Source organism: Letharia columbiana (assembly GCF_014066305.1).
Source record: "Letharia columbiana isolate WasteWater2 chromosome Unknown Sc0000004_s0, whole genome shotgun sequence".
NCBI classification, from domain to species: domain Eukaryota; kingdom Fungi; phylum Ascomycota; class Lecanoromycetes; order Lecanorales; family Parmeliaceae; genus Letharia; species Letharia columbiana.
The window spans coordinates 71,188-91,587 of NW_023501040.1; the positions used below are offsets into that span (position 1 = coordinate 71,188).

General features: G+C 49.8%; 10 protein-coding genes across 10 annotated transcripts; 5 read left to right on the forward strand and 5 right to left on the reverse strand.

The window, feature by feature from the left end:
- Window positions 1–502: 502 nt before the first annotated feature.
- HO173_002030 (uncharacterized protein) lies at window positions 503–1,401 on the forward strand (the record flags this gene model as incomplete). Its single annotated transcript, XM_037303966.1, has 5 exons — window positions 503–757; window positions 857–915; window positions 969–1,242; window positions 1,302–1,321; window positions 1,377–1,401. The coding sequence occupies 5 exons, from the start codon at window positions 503–505 to the stop codon at window positions 1,399–1,401; spliced, it is 633 nt and encodes a 210-aa protein (XP_037168761.1).
- A 480-nt stretch (window positions 1,402–1,881) lies between these two features.
- HO173_002031 (uncharacterized protein) lies at window positions 1,882–2,611 on the forward strand (the record flags this gene model as incomplete). The annotated part of the gene is made up of 4 exons (XM_037303967.1): window positions 1,882–1,893; window positions 1,964–2,359; window positions 2,425–2,511; window positions 2,582–2,611. The coding sequence occupies 4 exons, from the start codon at window positions 1,882–1,884 to the stop codon at window positions 2,609–2,611; spliced, it is 525 nt and encodes a 174-aa protein (XP_037168762.1).
- A 931-nt stretch (window positions 2,612–3,542) lies between these two features.
- HO173_002032 (uncharacterized protein) lies at window positions 3,543–5,189 on the reverse strand (the record flags this gene model as incomplete). The annotated part of the gene is made up of 4 exons (XM_037303968.1): window positions 3,543–4,058; window positions 4,136–4,210; window positions 4,268–4,552; window positions 4,611–5,189. 4 exons carry the CDS (start codon window positions 5,187–5,189, stop codon window positions 3,543–3,545), a joined length of 1,455 nt encoding a protein of 484 aa, XP_037168763.1.
- Window positions 5,190–5,786: 597 nt separating this feature from the next.
- HO173_002033 (uncharacterized protein) lies at window positions 5,787–6,209 on the reverse strand (the record flags this gene model as incomplete). The annotated part of the gene is made up of 1 exon (XM_037303969.1): window positions 5,787–6,209. The coding sequence occupies one exon, from the start codon at window positions 6,207–6,209 to the stop codon at window positions 5,787–5,789; it is 423 nt and encodes a 140-aa protein (XP_037168764.1).
- Window positions 6,210–6,914: 705 nt separating this feature from the next.
- Window positions 6,915–7,616, reverse strand: HO173_002034 (uncharacterized protein; the record flags this gene model as incomplete). Its single annotated transcript, XM_037303970.1, has 1 exon — window positions 6,915–7,616. The coding sequence occupies one exon, from the start codon at window positions 7,614–7,616 to the stop codon at window positions 6,915–6,917; it is 702 nt and encodes a 233-aa protein (XP_037168765.1).
- An 841-nt stretch (window positions 7,617–8,457) lies between these two features.
- On the forward strand, window positions 8,458–10,448 carry HO173_002035 (uncharacterized protein; the record flags this gene model as incomplete). The annotated part of the gene is made up of 4 exons (XM_037303971.1): window positions 8,458–8,578; window positions 8,802–9,199; window positions 9,247–10,277; window positions 10,340–10,448. The coding sequence occupies 4 exons, from the start codon at window positions 8,458–8,460 to the stop codon at window positions 10,446–10,448; spliced, it is 1,659 nt and encodes a 552-aa protein (XP_037168766.1).
- Window positions 10,449–11,469: 1,021 nt separating this feature from the next.
- On the forward strand, window positions 11,470–12,043 carry HO173_002036 (uncharacterized protein; the record flags this gene model as incomplete). Its single annotated transcript, XM_037303972.1, has 2 exons — window positions 11,470–11,540; window positions 11,629–12,043. 2 exons carry the CDS (start codon window positions 11,470–11,472, stop codon window positions 12,041–12,043), a joined length of 486 nt encoding a protein of 161 aa, XP_037168767.1.
- A 181-nt stretch (window positions 12,044–12,224) lies between these two features.
- On the forward strand, window positions 12,225–12,470 carry HO173_002037 (uncharacterized protein; the record flags this gene model as incomplete). The annotated part of the gene is made up of 1 exon (XM_037303973.1): window positions 12,225–12,470. One exon carries the CDS (start codon window positions 12,225–12,227, stop codon window positions 12,468–12,470), a length of 246 nt encoding a protein of 81 aa, XP_037168768.1.
- Window positions 12,471–13,759: 1,289 nt separating this feature from the next.
- Window positions 13,760–15,062, reverse strand: HO173_002038 (uncharacterized protein; the record flags this gene model as incomplete). Its single annotated transcript, XM_037303974.1, has 4 exons — window positions 13,760–13,764; window positions 13,848–14,008; window positions 14,114–14,415; window positions 14,670–15,062. The coding sequence occupies 4 exons, from the start codon at window positions 15,060–15,062 to the stop codon at window positions 13,760–13,762; spliced, it is 861 nt and encodes a 286-aa protein (XP_037168769.1).
- A 3,069-nt stretch (window positions 15,063–18,131) lies between these two features.
- HO173_002039 (uncharacterized protein) lies at window positions 18,132–20,332 on the reverse strand (the record flags this gene model as incomplete). The annotated part of the gene is made up of 4 exons (XM_037303975.1): window positions 18,132–18,907; window positions 18,963–19,643; window positions 19,704–19,989; window positions 20,048–20,332. The coding sequence occupies 4 exons, from the start codon at window positions 20,330–20,332 to the stop codon at window positions 18,132–18,134; spliced, it is 2,028 nt and encodes a 675-aa protein (XP_037168770.1).
- Between the last annotated feature and the right edge of the window lie 68 nt (window positions 20,333–20,400).

The following is a 20,400-nucleotide window of genomic DNA, read 5'->3' on the forward strand; positions in this document are numbered from 1 at the left end:
AGCACTCAACCACTGAAGCGCACGAGTGTCTCACAATTGTTTCCGTTCAATTCGCCAACGTCTTCCTGAGGATCGATTATTTGAGGGTCACGAGAAAAACCTGAAATGAAGCTTCCACCAGCCAGTTACGTAGAGTGTAGAGAGCGTATAGTCTGATTACACCTGTTTAGTGTCACTACGTAGCAGTCTGAACTGCGATAGATCGAACTTGGATTTGCGTTGCAAAGCCCTAGCTTTCACTAGCGCAAAATCGAAATTCGGCAGAGCTTCACCAAATCCGCTAATTTCACACAGTCACACTTCGAGTCTTCAAATCTGTCAAACACACTCTTGCAGTAAAGTAAGTGAAAACCCGAGCTTCACAAGTATTACCGACTGTCAATTGTCCTTACAACGTACGCTGCTTCACTGCCAACAGCGTATGGGAAGTTGGGAACGTTGATTTTCAAGTGATGCAAAATTATGCGCTGACAGCTGTGCTTTAGTACATTCCTGCGCCAAGATGTCAAATCCACGCATCGAAGAGCTTCCCGACGACCCACCTGCCAAGAAGGGCGCAGAGGTCGACGATGCCTCGAGCAGCTCCGACTCAGATGAAGCGGATGCGGCGGGAGGAGAGGGGGACTCCGGCATCCCAGCTGGTTCCAGTGTGACCGTGCACTCTCGTAACGAGAAGAAAGCGAGGAAATCAATTGCGAAGCTGGGGTTGAAGCACGTTCCGGGCATCACAAGGGTCACGTTGAGGAGGCCGAAAAATGTGGGTCATGGACTCTGATTGCATGTGGACCGGACCCTCGCTTGGGCATAGCTTTGGAGGCTCTCAGAGCAAGGCCATTAGCTGATACTTCCTCGACAGATCCTCTTCGTCATCAATTCGCCCGACGTCTACAAGTCTCCCTCGAGCAACACTTGGATGTATAGGCCTCTGCAATTCTGAAATTTGGGGTTAAGGCTGACACTACATGTAGTATCTTTGGAGAAGCCAAGATTGAGGACCTCAGCTCTCAGATAAGCGACAGCGCTCTCAAGAACATGACACCCTCCGACAACGCTGGTGACTCTCACGCCGGCCATAACCACGCTGCCGAGGGCAAGGGCAAGGCTATCGAAGAGGCCAAGAAAGAGGAAGAGGAAGATGATGGGGAGGAGGTTGATGACTCGGGTCTGGAGGCCAAGGATATTGAGCTGGTCATGGCCCAAGCGAGTGTGTCACGGAAGAAGGCGGTCAAGGCTCTCAAGGAGGTACGTATGTCCAATTCTTAACCTGGGCAATAACCTGACTTTTGTGTCTACAATTGCAGAATGATAACGACATAGTCAAGTATTACCACTCCCTTCGTCTAATACGTTCCGTGCTTGCTGACACGTTGGTGCAGCTCTATTATGGCGCTTTCCAGTTAGCAACAAGACTCCCTAAAATGGCACGAGCAAGGTTGAGCACGGCGAGCACGGATGATCTCTGTACTAGCGATGCTTCCATAGCGGGGATGGTGGGATATTCGCCATATCCAGCAGATTGGGCATACCCTCCTGTTCTGTTCTCAATCTCCAATCAAAAGCACCCAGTTGAACATATCTCAGCGTTCGTTTGCAACAATCCGCAAACTTGTAGTATTTGCGCTTGTCGTGACTGCTGTACAGGGGGCTACGGCCAACGTAGCAAGGTATCCCCAACCGTTGAAGATTGCAGAGCTCCTCATGAGTATTGAAGCTGCAGCCTTAAAGTATAGATGAATTTGATTGCTAGTCTCATGGTGGAGCATCACGTGACCGACCTCTTGAGAAATAGCGTGCCAAGACATCGACCAGAAGCTCAACCTCAATCTTCCATTTTGATTTATCTCACGCCAACAACATCCCATTGCCATTGGAACCGCAGACATGGCAGCAGGAGTACGTGTATCTCCCATCATCACCCCGCCCGGCTCAGGCTTGCGTTAGACCCTACTGACGCCCATCCCAGCGCTCCGCCGCCCTGAAACTCGACTGGACCAAAATCTCCACCTCTCTCGGTCTCAAAGGCCAAACGGCAACCGCACTCCAAGCCTTCAAAAAGCGCAACGACGACGCGCGCCGCAAAGTCAACCTGCTGAGCTCGCAGCCCCAGTCCGTCGACTTCCAACACTACCGCGACACCCTGAACAACACGGCCGTGGTCGACGAGATCGAAGGCCACGTCAAGGCGTTCAAGCCGGCTACGTACGATGTGGGACGGCAGATCAAGGCCATCGAGGCGTTTGAGGTGCAGGCTGTGAAGAGCGCGGAGGAGACGAAGGGGAAGGTGGATGGGGAATTGAGGGACTTGGAGGCGACGTTGAAGAATATCGAAACCGCGAGACCGTTTGAGGATTTGACTGTTGTGAGTATCGAGATGTCGGTCGTCGGACTCCCTGCGGCGATGCTGATGCTTGTGTGCGCTTTTAGGACGAAGTTGCGGCGGCACGCCCCGATATCGACACTCGAACAGAACAGCTTGTGTCGAAGGGGCGTTGGCACGTCCCCGGCTACAAGGTAGGTGATCTTGGAGCTCTTGACTGGCCTCGTCGATGGAATATCAGCATCGTGCTAACGGATACTCCAGGAGAAATTTGGGGATCTCTCGGTGCTATAGAGCAGAGTGTACACTTGCGTTTATCCCTTGCATTGCGGTCTAGAAATACTACATTGTATACATGCCAGACCCTAGATGCCTGTTAACCGTGCCTACCCATTCACTGTTTTCCGTGCCTGTTAAGTGACTCGACGCAGTGCAATGGGAGCTAACCCTGGCGCTTGCACCATGGTCCACAGTTCCGAAGTTGGACAAGCAGATACTATATCGAAAATATACCCGCACCGACGGAAGCAGGAACCCAACTTGCCACAGCCACAACCAAAATGAAAGTGACCCTGGCCCGCACAGAGATTGGCCTTTTGTAAGGCCAGAAAGGCACGGTACTTGTAGCCAAGAATGGGCAATAATGTTCGTGTATCTGTGAAACTGCGGACCAGCATGAGATTAAGGGAAAGCATTAGAGGCTAGCTGCTAGGAGGGTTGCCTAACAATGAGTAAAGAGAGAAGGGACGTTGCAAAAAGGGCAATGGGCAAGAACGTAAGCTGCCAATTCACCACCGAGCTTCTAGAACACCCGTTATGATTGCCTCATCCAGCAGGCAAGAGACTCCAGAAGGTGCCGAGACTTTGGACGATGATTCGTCTGTTAAATTTGGGAAGACGACGTGGTTTACTTCGAAGACTTATTCAGTAGATGGGACGAAGGCTTCCTGCTCGCCCGGCACAAGGTGGGTAGCCAGATGATACATTCGTCGCAGTTTGGGGCATATGCACGTTGCTAAGAGGCGAGGCAGGAGTCACTGTCCTGTTGTTCAACTGGGATCAAGGGTTTGTTAATATCAGCCAGGTACGATTACATGGGCCTGATAGAGCCGCAATGAGTTCGAATTTGCTGACGCATCAGCCTATGATCCGACTCTCTGATGGGCGACGTCTCATGCTCTGTGCAGTATACTGTAGATACACCCCTTGCAAGTGCAAATCTTGATCACCAAGGCGTCGTCGGGGTACTGGAAGGAGGGGTCAGCACCCCCGTAGAAGAGGTCGTGGTATCTGTGTCAGCATTGGCATTGGCGTCAGTGTTGGCCTCTTGTGATGGGGTGTAGTTGGCGATTGGCCGGATAGAGGAGCTGAAGAAGCTGATTCGGTGAAGGATGTCCTGAGCGTCGCTGAGCTCTTTCTTCAGACGAGCTTGCTCTGAAGTAAGCTTTTCGGCATTCCTGGACAACATCGCTCTGTCGTCCTCCGCCTCCTCGAGGCTGTCACTCGCGTCTTTGAGCTCCTGTTCTAGACGATCATTTTCCGTGCCGAGTCTGTGGATCTCATTAGACATCGCAGTCTTGCTGTCCTCCAACTCTGCCAGCGACTCCATTACTCTTGCTTGCTCGACAGCGAGCCTGTCATTATCTCTCGCTAATGCTGCCTTGTCTTCTTCCACTTCAGCTAGCTCCTCCGTGAGCTTCTCAGCTCTGCCTTGAAAGCTCTCGTCATATATCTTATCATCCTAGAGAGTGTCAGCTATCAGTGGTCGTGCACCAAGAAGAACGTGGGGGTCATAGAGGAAGCAATCCTTGCACGTACAGTATCATGAGCATACTTTTGGTCTAACAGCGCTTGTCTCAGGATACTCACCTCGTCTTTGAGCTTGCGGATGCTCTGCGCCACCGTGTCAGAGATCCTAATTTATTAGAAACTCGGAGACAGAGAGCCTACATTTCGAAGTTTGCTCTTTAAATGCCTAGATTTCTTCTCCAATCCGGCATTCTCGGCCTCTAAGTCGGCTATCTCGGTCTGCAGCCCAAGATTCTCTTGCTGTAATTCGGGATCTGGCGACTGGATACTGGATAGCTGCTGAGTCAGACCATGTACATCAGCCTCGAGACCAATGTTTTCCTGGATCCAGAACTCCTGGTCCCGATTCAGTCTTCTGATGGTCGCTTCATTCTGAACAGCCTGCTCTTGCAAACGTCGAATTTGAGTCTGAAGGTCAGTGGTGATCTGTAGACTTTGGTCAGCCACGATGGTGACAATAGGGAAGGGGAATATCACAGCGTACTTTTGCGTGCGTGTTCTTCGCCGCCGTAAGCTCCATGGAAGGCAGCGCCCCCATGAGGTACGCGCCAATTTCCATGACTCTCAGCGACTCTGGGATGGCTACGACATCGGTTGGACAGGCAGCCAGATCAAGTAGAATAAGTTTTGTGATCGAGTCCGTGATGGTGCCAGGCGAAAACGAACCCTCGAGCAAAGACTTGAGCGCTACCCAAAACTCCAAGTCCTCGAACAGTTCGAGGGCGGACATTCGAGCAGCATCAGACGTGGATTTTGAAGGATGGGACTCAACCTTTTGTTGAATTTTGTCCACGAGGAAAGCGGTAACACTGTCAGCGGCTTCTGCGTTTCCGAGAGACTTGATACTCTTGTAGATCTCTAAGAGACTTCGAAAGTTGTCGAAGGAGAGGACGTGGCTGGGACTTGTGCAGCGCGACTTTATCTCCTGTACCTTGCTATTGATGAAATTGTTGATGGATAGGCTTGCCGCTCTCGCTACAGTCGGATCACTCCAGACCACCATCAGCCTCTCCAGCTCCGTTAATGCGTGAGGGAGGAAAAGGTCTGATTGAGCTTCCGACATGGTTGCTGTTACTCTAGTTGTGAAAGCAAGTGAGCTCTTCTTCCTAGATTGTCATGTATTGTGGTGGTGTACTGAAGTATACACGTAGACAAAGTATCAGGATTGAGGTGAAATGACGCGTCTGACACAGTTTTCAACGATGACGTGATGACAGCAATGGATCACAGGGCTTTTCTTCGCGCCCTGAAGCTTGATGCTGTTTGTCTCTATGCTGAAGTGTCCAGTTTGAAGATGAGAATTGGCAAGAAAAAAACCAATTGTTTACGTCTCTCATGCTGCCGTTGTTGGGGTCACTTTACCGAGCGAGTTCAATATACACGCCTCTACTCTGACCAAGTCTCACAGGCTTTCTAAGACATCAAACCCTCCAGGTAAGTCGGTACCCTTTCCAATTGGAGGTGCATCTTGAATTTTCTTGAAGTTTGATGGGGCAAGGTCATCCAAATAGAACCCTTGTCCGTCAGGAGAAGACCTAAGACTCTATCTACTAATGTGTAGGCCTTCGATCCTATATCGCTGACTGCAAGCCTCGATCTTAGCCGTCGCATGCATTATCCGCTCAATGCAAGACCTCATCGACCCTTCCCCTTACCGTCTTCAGATAAGGAGGTAAGATTCGGCTGCCATGTAGACATCACAGGACTTGTTCGTGAATTGCACCAAACCATTGCTGAAGGTAGGGGTCGCCTCTCCGACAGAGGATGAAGACCTATCATTCTCATCCGCCGGATCCTTCGGCCATATACTACCCACCATTCTAGCCCCTGGAGTATTCCTCAAACACACAGGCACATACGTCGAAGACGCGGATGAGTCGTTCTTCTGCTCCTTCGCCTTGACAGCACCCTCGTCTGAGCGCTCAAAGAACCATGGTAATGGTGGATTTGGCTTCGGTCCGTCAATAAAGGTCTTCGCCTCCCGGAGCTCCTTGGTTAGGGCTTCTTTCTCCTCCTTGAGCTCGTTTATCTTGACAGCCTTCGTGAATTGAGACAAACGTTCTTCGACCAGTTCATTGTACATATCTATGGCGTAAGCTTTACGGCCCGTATGCTTCAGTCACCTGCCGAAGCTATCCCTTCACCTACACATCCATCAGCAGTTTACAATATTGGAGGACTATTGAATCTAAGCCTACCTTGACATAGTCCTCCTTCGAATCTCTGATTGCTGTTCTTGAACTAGCTTCCCTTGTCCTCAAGGTGACGATCATGGCTTCTTGATTGCGTGGAACTTCCTCGAGGCCCTCAATGTGCAGAATCTAGTCACGATTCTCCGCTCCAAGCTCTTGAATGTACTGGGCCTTTCTATCAGCATATGAGGTGGATCAAGTTCTCGGCGGCAGGCTTGCATGAGCGGAGTCCTCCTTCGCTTGCTTGAGCTCATGCTCCCCAGCCGTCAGCCGAGACAACAGGCTCGTGATATGGGCGTCCAATGTACGCCGGTCTAGACTCGGCGGCGGATGATGAGAATAATCTTGATCGTGTTCATGAACCCATGCTACTGTGTTGAGATCCTGTTGATTAAACTCGAGGTTGCCCGTCTCCGTGTTGCCGACCGCACCTCCTGAATCACCATGCCAAAACCAATGTGCTGTTTATTGGAATTTTGGTAAACTTTCAGAGTCCTGTCAGCACGGTTGTTGCCTCAAAGACCGTCAGATTGAACATACATCGCCCTGCTCCCCGGGTATTGTGCTGGGCTTTTGCACGAATTGTACGATATCATTCAACGAAGGCTCTTTCCATTGTGAGCGGCAACATAATACGATCGAATATGGTGCCCACTCACATCGGACTTCCCAGCCTGACGTATGCTCAAGATACGGAGCTTCTGCGCAACAATTTTGTCGATCCAGATGTGGAACTGGGGAGGTAGCGTGTCTCGTAGCTTCGCGGCCAGCTTCAAGACCTCATTGACTTGGCATCGTCTGCGACTACGGGTCCCTTCTTGAACGCCTCCAACAGGGCATTCAGCCCCATGAAGACGACATAATCGAGCAAGCTGCCGGATGCTGAAGACGCTATAGGATACTTCGTCGTCTGGAAGCCGAGCGCGGCCCATTCCTCTAACGTCTTTAGGCAACGAAGATCTGACGTTGCGTCCACAGGGTTCAGAGCGAAGAGAACGGTGACCATCTTCTTTAAACGCATCGAGGATGCCCCAGTATTCGCCGTAATTTCGCGTTGTACAAATGTTGAGCTGGAAGATCGTGTTACGTATGCCTACCAAGCGGCCAAGATCTTTCAAAGAAGTACCGTGGATGTCATTATCACCGAGTGCGTCCAGACCAACCAGCTTTTGCGTAATGAGGTCGGTGATGGATTCAAAATTCGTACATGAGTGACCATGGTTTTCCCAAACTGCCACCAAGCGCTCCAAGTCACGAATCTCTTCATTGAAGCTATTCTTTGAATCAGTATTGGCCATGGTTGCGACCTCTATTCTTGGAACATCAGTGTGTACTCCCGACTGTAGAAATAATCTAGTTAAGAACAACGTGAGCGTTGAAGATAATGCTAGGTAAGAAAAGTCTCTTGGCTAGCAATTGAACCATAGATGAAGCTTACCTCAGAGCGACTCGCAATTCACAGCAGTGATATCAACCTTGCTGTAGAAGGCTTGGAGTTGTAGGAAGAACGGTGCGTAGTCGAACGCGAAGAGGTTCTTATGCACAGTGCCACCACGGACATGAAGTGAATATGGATCGTCAATACAGATCGCTGGTGACTACAGGACTGCGTGATCCCTTATCACCATGGTTGTCGGATACAGGAAGTATCTGTATCCTCCTTTCAATACAGAATTCCGGTTCATCCCCGTTAAGATGATGGCCCTTTAAGTTGGTTCCTCTTTGCTATGAGTCATCTCTATTCTAATTTCATGTACTTATCATATCTACTTACTACATGAGAGACCGAAGCGTATACCCGGGACACAACGCGTAGAGCATAACTCATGTTTGCTGTCAGCTGTTCTGCTTGTGAGAGGCCACGCATGAGACAACAGAATAAGAATATAGCAACAAGATGACAGCATATTCCAAGGTTATCCGTCATTTAATCTGCACGTCATGAGGGCTGAGTTTGCTGCAATAAGTCGTATATGGGAAAGCAGAGCATGTCTCTGGGCAGCGACTCCTGATCTGCTGCCGTCGCAGGACCTAAGCTTCTTGGGCCCATGACGGAGATGGATGATGGAGAAGATTCCCTTGCGAAGAGTTTTCGTCACCTACGCAGACAGAGATGTTAGCATGCCGTCAACTTTCAACATGGCCAGTCTTATAGTGGCAGATGGCTTTGAAGATGAGGTGCCAGTCCCTTGGGATCGATCGCCGTCCGCATCCAACATATTGACTTGTGCTGCCGATCATCTTGTTTGGATACCTCACTGTAACCTCACTCTTTGAACCTTGTTTTCCATGTCTAGCGGCTTTTGCCACTTCACTTCGCATTGATTTTCACATTTCCTCTTCACCTCACCACCAATCTTGCACCCGCACCATCAACGATCATCACAACAGTGCATACTAACGCAAGGTATGTGCCCATCTAGGTCACAATCTGCAGGCTTGATGGTACAAACCGAAACGCTGACCCGGACTGGATTCTCTAGACATGGCGAAGCGTGAAGAAGATGAGAGCTTCGAGCTCCAACAAAAGAGATGGACTGAATTGATCAACTTACGCCAGGTGATGATAGATCATAAGATGGACGCTGCGGGTGTCGAGCTTGCCATCTCTAATGTATTTGATCCCAAGAAAGGGCGTATCATCGACAGCATGATTTTGGATGGCCAAAAGTTGATGGCCACGATACTCCGGCTAGAAGAGCTTCGGATCGATCCCTCGAACGTGAAGATGACTCTGGAGAAGGCTTTTGTTCCTGGCATGAATGGTGCATACGACTCAGATCTTCTCAGACTGAAGGGAATGATCGAAATGAGAGAGCAGATGGCTGCGATGGGCCTCCCAACTGGATGTGTCGAGGTCAGCATTTCGGAGGTCTTCAAGGTAAGTCGAGTCAGAAGGAGGGTAGAAGGGATTACTGACAGACTCAGCCACTGTCGGCCGCCGCAAAGACTGTCAAGTCTGAAGAAGTGTCCGAGGCTTCTGCCACCAAGCCATTTTCACCAACGGCGGGAATCATCCAGCCCGTAGAGCTCGACGCCTCTCCAACCGCTATCTTCAACCAATCAACCGCAGAAATTGGCAAGCCGGCTGAATTAGAAGCATCTGAGACTGCTATTACCATACAGTCATCATCGAGCACAGAAGCCGGCAAGCCTGTAGAGAGTCCAGCTCGGCTCACTGAGATGAGGCCTGTGTCGAAAGACACAGAAACCGACAAGCCCGCCGAGGTACCCTCTCAACCCACTAGCATGAAGCATCCGTCGTCAGATGTAGAACACATCGCAATTATAGGGACATCAATCGAGGCAATGGACCTGGATTCCTCTCCGGCTACCACGTCCTCCCCATTGGCAAAAGCACCTTCAGTCTCAACCAGCCCCTCTACTGTTCGCTCGGCACCTTCGGCGAAGACAGCCTCACGCCTAAATAGCCCTTCTACTCCCCGCCCGACACTTTCTGCGAAGAGGAGCGCTCCCGCGGACACTGAGATTGAGCTTGGCTCTGCACAAAATCCCATCTGCTTAGGATCTTCGCCTGCTCCCCCCAAACGCCAGAGGACAACGAACGATGTCGCATCCAGGGCTGATCCCAAAACGAGAGAGAGCTGGAAAGTCCCAATCCAGTCCGTTGGGATCATGGGTCTACATCTCAAGCCCAGATCCGACGATGCAGATCTGAGCCTTGCCTTTGACGTTGTGACCCAGCGCGTCGTCTTCTTTAAAGGCCAACAATCTCTCACAGCGCTGTACCCGGGTCTTGAGATCGTTCCAGAGGCACTGCTTAGTGTGACACGGCCCGCGTATACTCAATCAAAGCAGCTCAGAGTGCGTTTCACGTGGCTCGACCCCGATGCAGAAGAAACCTTCTTGGACATCATGGTCGCCACTAAACAGGACTGTCGAGTACTGATCGCTAGACTGAAAAACCTTACTTCCTTCTCGGAAATCTTGTTACCTGAGTACGTCACACTGTTTCTTTCCTGTGGAATGTTCCAAACACTAACTCTTTGCCCGATACTAGACCCCGCATGAACAGGCTCTATGAAGACGCCACCTGGGTCGTGAATGAAACCCACAATGCATTCGGTGTCAGCGTGACAAAGCTTTCTGAGAATGTGTGGCTGGACTGAGGATGTTGTCTGAAATGCTGAGGAAGGAACATTGGGTGTAATATGGAGAATCACGTGCCGAGTCTCCGGACCCAGACAGGAAAGCGTCGTACGGCATACAAGGACCGCATCTCATGCAACGCTGTTGGTCACGTTAAGGATGTCAAAAAGCAAAGATCAAGTGGATGATTGTACGTAGTCTTGCATAAGATAGGAAGGTTGTTCAAGAACTCCATACCTTCTGATGAGCGCCCATCCGGTTACCTATGCTGTAAGATGTCCGGGCCTCTCCATGATTATTCTGCGGTTGTGCTAATTATCGTGAGGCTTTTGCTAGCCCTTCGATCTGCCTAGTTGCTATCGAGATTGCCGCTGCACCAGTCTGCTAGCGTCATTAATAGCCTTTTGGTGCGGTGCGGTGGGTCGCTCAGACATTGATTGGAGTGTGGCAGTCTTGGGCGTTGATCTCCTTTGAATTCTTACATTGATGGGTATCATGTCAAGTAGATCTGGCTATGGATGTGTAGGAATTATTCAAAACAATGTTCCACGACAGAAGGCCTCATCTTTCGTGGATGTTGTCAAGATTCAGAGGAAAAGCACGGTGAAACCTGCCACTTTTTCGCGGCAGCGCCCCTGTCGCATATGAGTGCACGGAGCGGGGAAGCATCAGGATACAAACACGGGTGAATCAGAGGACCTAGAAAAGGCAGTGAAGGCCAACGTCAGCAGAGCATATGCCTGTAACAGATCACTTAGGGGAGAAGGACCACAAGGCGAGTGAATTTCCCAAAAAGAAATTCTTCTAATACTTAGATCATGAATATAAGTGTCGTTGAAAAGTTCCAGCCTCGCTCTTCTTTTACACCATTCTCGATTTATCATATGCCAACCTCTAGCTTCCAGCCAAAATATACTCCATTGTCAGAGAAGCTGAAAGCTGCCAATCCGACACGAAATGTTCCTAGGTCACAAAGCAACATAGCCCCTTGAATCCCTTTTACAAATCTGCTGACATATTATGAGGGACTTGGACCTCGAGATGCCTCACATTCCATATCAAGCGCATTTCGAAGGCCATCTCGAAGACATCGAGAAGCTGCTCACTCTGAGGTGGAAATTGAAAGGTCACGAACTTGACGTTTATTGACAATCTCATCAAAGCAGAGTCAATTTTCCTACTTTCTTGCTAAACCAGTAGACCCGAGAGCATGGTCATGGAGTATGCCGAACGTGTGGTTCCTATCAGAAGCAAGATAACGTACCAGATCCACGTCTCCTATGGCTCCGAAACTGGCGCTGTATCCATGCTCGTTGATCCTGTAATCGTCCGCCGGATCGATTGCCTAACCGCATTGAATGAATCGGATGTCGATCTCCTTACCTCTGTTGAGCGCTTGAGTGGTGTTCGGATGCAGATCCCCGCCAATGCAGAGCTTGCGACAGACATTAGAAAGGCAATCGAGCACAACATTAGGCACTTGGCCGTTACGGCGAGCATTTCTTTCAGTGTTGTTGGTAGGGAAGAACCCAAGGACCTTAATGGCAGTAACAATTTGGCCGAGAAGGTAGCTCCGAAAGGGTACATTAGCCTGCAAGAGCATCACGACGTATAGACGCACCAATGCCCAAATCTTGACAAGTGGACCTAGTATATGCATTGGAATGTTGGCAATCTCGAACGCAGTATTGCTGAATTGAGCGCCAAGTTGGTTGAGTACGAGGAGGTATGGCAAAGGATGATCTCGACCCATATCAACGTCGCTTGGAACAAGACTCGTGGAGCCGCACAAGGCTATGCCTCGTGCCAGCGCAATACCTCGTCGCCACTCCACAACTTCGTTCACTGGCAATGATTCGGGCACCGAGAGCTGCTCAACGGTTGGGGCAACTCCACCGTCCGACGAGGCGAGCGACACGTTCCTAATGTCCCAGGGACGTAATTCCGACCTCATTCGCCTAAACCTTCAATTAGCAACACACACGCAACTCCTGATCCTCAAACGAGGCGTGGGCCGTTTGACGGGCAGGCTGCAGTCTTGAAGCTACCGGTAAAATGCAATCGAACTCCTTGCGGATCAAATTTAGATCCTCTCCAGAGCTTTGGCCTTCTAAACTCCTCAAATCAGAACTATTCTTCGGTGGGTGGTTGGTCTGGATTTATTTCTTCGATAGCTATAATAACGGCAGTCAGCACTAAAGCCTACAGTGACGGGTTTTGCCATAGTTGGTACGGTATATGCACCGGATTTGTTGTTATTTAGGCCTTTTGTACTTTGGTTGGGACAATGATCGAATACGACCATTTGAAATGTGACGCTGCACAAGAACCTTGTCCTGCGCTCGCTGCCCTAGATCCATTCCCATACTCTTTTGGACAAGATCATGCGGATTTCCCTTCGCCTCTGGTGCCTCTGAGCAGAGGATAGTGCTGACATTCTCCGTGGGTGGAGCATGCTAATATACGGCGGAAATTGATATAAAGTCCATGTTCGGTGACACAGCCTTTTGCTAATCTCCGGCAATCTCTACGGCGTCTGCGCAAAACCCAGAGCATCTTATCATCTTGCGTCATTACGCGTCAGTCCTGCCCACTGCCAAGCTTTGTAAGCGACCACGCGACCTCAGCCTCCTCGCTTAAAGCTAGCGCCCAGCCTAAAAGATCTAAAGTAAAGTACTCTAAGTACCTTAGGGCTGTGACTTATGCGAATCTGACAACACTTTGGGTAAGAAACATCTTAAATCAACGACATCTGGATCCTTGCCACGTGGCTACTTTGCTCGACTAGTTCGGATTCCATAGAGGCTGAGTCTGCCCCGACGGTCAAAGGCTGATTGAGTCACAGGGCGGTCTTACCCCCATGCCACTAGAGAACCTGAGCCGTACCGCTAGAAGCTTCGGTCATGCTTCTAGAAGGTTGCAACAAGGCGCTAGAAGGTTGGACATTTTCCAACGAAGGATTAGAAAGGATCTGTACCTGCAGTAGTATGGACGAGGGTAGCTTGAGATTAGATATGCGGGACATGAAACAATCATATGTGGTATTTCACAGCTAGCTGATAGCCACGTTCACGCTGAACCAAAGAGTGCAGGCTGTGTTGGTTTGAAATCAATGTGTCAGGCCTTCAAGGCGCAAATCTCTAGTGTAACGCAGTAATGACAGTGGTTTGACAAGGTGTATCATCGCTCCCAAATGCAGGACGAGGGTGAAACAGTGGAATCAGCCGGCCTGAAAATGCAATCAAGAACGCCATCCTAAATGCTCAGTATCCTGGACCCAATGCAATGCTCCGCTCTTGTATCCCTAAGAACTTTTCCCCGTAATCGTACATCACCCTAAGTCGCAAGCTGTCAATCCCTCATGTTTCCACCGCGAAAAAGATCAATAATGAAATCAGGCACCTATCTGCCCGACTTACTCGGAGGTGTGCTCCACTGGCGAAGCATCTGATGAAGTGCCCGAGTCCATTCCTGCTCACACGCAGTGGAAAGTTTGTCTACACCCGACGGAGAGGGATTGCGCCCTCCCCACATGGTAGGCTTCACCGCAAGAAGTCGTGCGTGCTTCCTGATAAGATTTCTGTAGAGGGCGGTGGTCAGCGTTCTAGCTCGCAGAACAGAAATGTCACACCGGTACAGAGGCCGGTACATACTACGGGGAAGAGGATAGGCAAAAGTAACTTACTCGTTCTTGATTTTGGTCAGTATCAACCAGCAGTAGTTCCAACTCCGGGTACTAGTAGGGTCTCCAATGACTTGCCACTTGGCCTCGTCCAGACATTCTGAGCTAAATGGATAATTCTTGGTCATGCTTCGAAGTTCGCTAAGAAGGTTGTTGGAGTTGACATAGTGAGCCCAGGCAGTGGTCATGGCCTCGGTGACGTCTGCTGAGTCGTTGGACGCAAAGAGCTTCTCAATTCGGCGTAGCTCTGTAAGAGTATTGACACGGTGAGTGCGTAAAGATCGGATCAACTGTTCTCGATCATTCTGGAGTAACCTTGGAATTAGTAATTGTTTCGTGTACCAAAGTACCTGAGACGGTGCATGTGCATGGTGGGTGCGGCGCTTGGCTAAGGCCGGACGCTAGACAGGGGTATTGCAGCTTGGCGCGCAGAAAGCAACAACAAGATACGTCACAACGCTCACTGACAAAGCAAACTTGAATATTTGGAAATGACCGCAGGAAGATGTGAAATGTAAAAGCGACCGAACAGCAAGGAAAGATTGAGCAATATACTCACCGAGCTCATAGTCCTTTGGGTACTCATCGTGCCTCCCGGAGTAGTGTTACGGCTGCCTCGGGGACCTGGGGAGTCGTAGAGAGAACCGCCTGAGGAGGAAGAGCTCTGCGTGGAGTGAGGTACTCGCGTGGGAGAAGGGCCGGTCAAGGTTGGGTACACGCCTGTCGACCTTGATGTAGAGCGGACTGACGAGTCTGGCGGTGGTTGAGATCGTCTGTCCTGATCTTGAGCGTAGGGCGATTCGTAGGGTCTTGACGAGCTAGCTGCTGCTGTGAAGTATCGTAGACTTGGGGAAACTGTTGTTGTTGGTGCTGCTTGTCTCGACGATGATGCTCTATCTGAGCCTGTTGGGGATGGCTTTTTCTGGGACCGGGAAGACGATTGATAGTCCATGGTAAAGAGTGCGAGATCTCGGAATATATAGACCCGGAGTGGTGGAGCTAGACCTCGCGGGAATATGCTAGACTGACTAATGCACGAGGTGGCCTGGTTGACTCACAAACACTAGCGTCTGTAGGAAATAACAGGTAGGAGTGGGCGGAAAGAACAAACGATGACTAGACAGAGAGGCGGAATTGAAACCGGAGAAACAACGACAGTGTTGTGGCTAGGAAGGATGTGTAAGGGAGTTGGTGAGCACAGTGCATGAGATTACTGAGAGGTGAGATGGACGTTATTATATGGGCGTTTTGGAGTCTTTATGATCATGGTGGATCGTAAAGCCATGTGGAGTAATACAACGGGCGAGCCATTAAAGGCTTGCCCAATTGACTGCCACGGAAAAGTCGTCGAATGAGGTGACGGCAGCATGCAATCATAGTCTGATCTCGTCAGCAGCGGGGAGGCTCATTATGCTCGACATGTCCTCCATGTCAAGCCTGAACATCTGATTGGAGAGAGAGAGAGAGAGAGAGCATGCCATGCCACGAGATAATACACGTTTTTCGTTGTGACCGTCGCATTACGCTGACCGTGCGTACCCAAATTTGGATCTCGCGTATCGGATACGTCCGTCGATGGCCCAGACACTGTAGACAGGGCAGAGCTACAGACATTCATTGTGTGAGATGAATGTTGCAGGGCTAATGACTAGCAGGCATTGCCAGAAGACAGATATGATGTCAAAGTAATCCGGACTATTCTCGAATGAGAGTCTGTGGACCGAGGTCATACTCCACCGCCTCAGTGAAATTCAAAGACAAGTAGTGAATAAGACCAGAGTTTGTAGTCAGAGGTCAGATACGATCATAACGTTGGAAAATTTTGCCTCAAAAGATGATGGTCTATTATGAGATTTAGGGTTGGAACTAACATGGTTAGCGCTGACTTTTCCAAAGACCTAAATAGCTATATCTGGACATCGAATGTCCCCTAAATGCCCTAAGTCATGAAAAAAGGAAAAGAGAAAGGAGCTTAAGAACTTAGACAAGGTGAAGAAGCATTCAGCCTCTGTTGGATCTCCAACCTATAGCGAGGAGCCGTTGGAGAACCGCAAGTGACGACCCAAACCAGAATGGTCGAGGCGGACACCATGACGAAAAAGGAGTCCTGAAATCCTTTGATCACAGGCTCCCATCGATGGAGACGGAGTTTCATGATTTCACTCACTCATCAAGCATATGACATCTATCAATAGAGGTTGTTAAAGGTATTTAGAGGTATGGTGGTATGGGAAACCAGGTGAAAGCGGGCAGCAGGATTTAGTCTACAGGATAGAATCGTGTGGCTTTCCTTGCCTGCAGTCATGAATGTTTATAAATGTTATAAATGTTATGAAGACGGAACCGCGGTTCTGGCCTAGTTCCTGAGCTACTGCAGGTACGATCAGGCGGGATCAATCTTCAATGAAATGGTAAAAGTACGGGAGACGTTGCTGCGTCCAATATCCCCCAAAATCCCAAATTCCATTCCCAATTACAACATTCATCCATAAGGTACAAACATACATGTACACTACTTTACAAGTTTACATGCATCATCACATTGCCCCAACAAGTATTTTGGCTGCCAATGCCAATGCCATGCCACTTGCCGAGCTAGAACCGTCGTCAGCCCTCTTATCCAGGCGCTTATTGGCTGCCGAGTGCAAACAGATGCATTGCAACGAGGTTATAATCTTCTTGTATTAGTACCGCGCTCTGAGAAAATCCACATTCAAATTCAAATTCAAGAACAGCAACGCACTCTTCTGCCAAGGTAAAATGCACGTCTCCACCAACCTGATCCATGCCTTTGTCGACAGGCGATCGTCTCTCTGTCCTTGTTCTCGTGGCAGACAATTTTTATAGCCACAATGCCAAAATTATCCAGAACAAGCCCTTTTCATCCTTGTGCTGCTTGTGCTCGCGCCCCGTGTCTCCCACAGCTCTCCTACCAGAGGGGTCCTTTCTCTTTCCTGACATATCCGATTCGGAACCTCGACACCCCTAATCTGGGAAGAAGGATGGCAAAGCGTCTGACAGTGGCATCAAGGAAGCGCTCCATGGGTATCAACGGCGTTTCAACTGCTTGAAACATGCTGATTAAGCTTATGGGGGCGCTTACCAAGTCCCCATGTACGGTACCTCTGCCAGGGCTGCCAAGCCAAAAATCCTCAATCAACATCACTGCTCTGTAGTGACTGAAACGTGCAAGCGGCGTCTGATCGTGGCGATCCGCAAAGACATATGTAAGGCGCGGAATTCGATGATCAGGAAATTAACTTCTTAGACATTCCCAAAAGCACTGCCTACTAGACGCAGGCGGCGGTATGTATTCGTCCATAGATTGTGCACTTCCGGATCCTTCTTCACCTGTCTCGTACATTCCTATGGACTAGACAATGCTATTTTTTGGTCTGGAGTAGGAGTTCGGATCTTGACCCTGGAAGTCATGTGCGATGAGGGTGAAGAGGCCCAGCGTCTTGGTACATTGCAGAAAAATGGAATCCGTGCCCAAGCTGACATGCATATCTGTCTGCTCCGTCCCGTGCTGCTTGGCCGCCCTGTGGCTGCAAATGTAAGAGCTTCCACAGTGGTGAAAGGTCAACGGCCAGAAGTGATCATTCAGAGATAGGAACACACCAGCAAAATCAAGGAGATTTCGAGGTAAGAAGCCACATTGATCGATATATGAGAAGGCAGCGAATCAGAAAATAGTATGACCGCAGCTAACACAGCTTAGTTATCATCGAAAATACCACATGGAGTGCAGCAAACAAAGCGAGTTAGCTTGGGTGGCGAGTTGCACAATTGCGAAAGACCGTGAAGCAGTCTGAGCCTCTAGGGAAGATGATCAAGCTGCTCTAGCGAGATTAGAGAGCTCCGACGACCATCAATTAACAAAGCTCACGGACCCTGTGTCCTCGATGAATGAAATGGCGCGTAAACCGCAAACTGACTTTGCAGCCACTTGCTGAGGCATCCTTCCATTGTTAGGGAGTTGCTCCGAAGAGCCTGCCGTTATCATAACACCGTTTCGCCATCAACTCATCAACAACCCTACGGCCCATGTGACGGACAAAGTGCGGAGGTCCCCATAATGCTGACCCACGCCTAAGAATACAACCGGAATGCCGGTCGCATGCACCATGCTGACCAAAGTCCCCACCATATCACCCACCGTATCACACTTCGAGATGATGAAGCCATCCAGCTTTCTCTTGCTCCCAAACGCAGCATTGAAACTTCGCGCTTGGCCAACAGAATCGCTGCCAACCAGGGCTTCACCTACCATGAGGATCTTATCTGGATTGGCGAAATTGCCAAATTTCTCCAGATTCGACATTAGGCGGGTGTCGTTATGCCGTCGTCCAGCAGTGTCGATAAGTACGACATCGAAGTGCTCCTGTGCACCGTAGGCTACCGCGTCTTTGGCGATGTTCGCTGCGTCTTTACCATAACCCTTTTCATAGAGCTCTACTTTCCCGAGGTTCTCCCGCTCGGCCAATTCTTTGAGATTCCTCGCATGAACACGAAGCTGTTCAACAGCGCCGGATCGGAAAGTATCGCAAGCGGCAATGAGGAGTTTGAATTTGTTCTGAAGGAGAAAGAAGGCTAACTTGGAGAGGTTAGTGGATTTGCCGACGCCGTTGACGCCGACGATAGAGATGACATAAGGACGTGGTTTAGGTGATAGGGGGTTCAACTGTGAAGGACTGGTAACGGATGATATGGAGCGTAAAATGTCGAGGGACGTTGTGGGGGTAAGAATTTTGCGGAGAGAGGATTCCATTGCGGAACGAATTGTTGTTTCGACGCCTGTCAGCTCTTATTAGCGTTCTGCGAGCCGAAGAGCTGTGCAGACTTGAGGTACTTTCGAAGCTCCCAGTCTTCACACCGATGAGTTCTCTCTCAACGCCTTCGCATAACCGTACTGCTGCTTCTCTTGCAACGTTCTTGTTCAAAAGATGCTCCTCCATCCCTCTCATCGGCTTGGCCAAATCCTCTTTGGTCAAGACCTTGCCTCCAATAACGTTTCGGAAGAGTCCACTTATTGCACCGAGACTCGAGCTTACAACTCCGCTCTTCGATTGGGAGGGTTGTGCTCTCTTCTCACTGGCTCCTTCTAATATTGAGTGCACCTCACTGTCCAGGTCCTTGAGAACGAATTGTCCTTTTCCGGTCCTTGTGCCGAACGACTGCGAGTCAATCGAGTCTACCCCAGCGAAGTATTCGCTCTTCGCTGCGCCGTTCTCCTGGGGCGACTGGGCGGAATAATCTAAAGCCGCTCCATCTTCTTCGTCTGCCAGGCCGTCGGCATCCCACTTCCGCATCTTTTTCCCGCTATCTTTCTTTGGCTTCGCTTTCCTTTCATCCCCCGAAGATACGTTTGCAGGAGTTGTCACAGCTTTTCTTGCCCTCCGGGAACCCCCTTTAGGTCCAGACTTTCCTGCTAATATATGAGCTGCAGGCGTAGAAGGCCTGGACGTATCCGGTGTGCCTATTGGTGATACATCTGTCGAGTCGCCGTTGTTTTGTTGCTTTTTCAAATATCCTACTCAAGAACATGCGATCAGCCTTTCATCCTAGTCCTTAGACTTTGACACAAGCTTACCTGGTGCTAATCCCGGTAACGGTGGCGGAGGCCTGTCGTGCCCATTCTCAGAGCTTGAAGCTGGAGTGAGCTCCTCCAATGCGCCTTGCGCTACTCGTTGAGGGTTCTTTTCTGCTGCACTTTCCAGCTCGGTGACTTGCTGGTCAAAGTAGCCGTCGAAGTCACATTCCACAACGCTCGTATGGGGCTTCTTCAACTGATCCTTGTACAGATCGATGAAGATGATGCGTATGTTGTCCAAGAGCTTGTCTATCCACGAGAGGTGTAACAAGGATTGGTAAACAGCCTGAGAGCAGATTAGTCCCATATATCTCACACCGCAACCCTCCCTGCGCAATACAAACCACAAAGATGAGCCCTAGATCCTTGACGCTCGCCCATTTTAGTGTATACTGGTCTCTCTTATATGAAGGGTTCTGTGTTGCCGAGGTATCGTCTGCAACACTTGCGCCTGGCAGGACTTTCTCCTCGATGAAGACATCCTTGATGAAGCCATTAATAATGCTGCTGCTCACCGGGACATAAGACTTTGACCACAGGACCACTCCTGAAGTCGTCAGTATCTCAAAGCCGTCCAGCATAATGAACACACGTATGGTAGGGACAGGCTTACCATTGCAGAGACTCATAGGTGCGCGTTGCGGTAGAACCTCGGGTCGTCTAGGCCGCAAAAGATACGGTGTGCTCGAAAAATGTT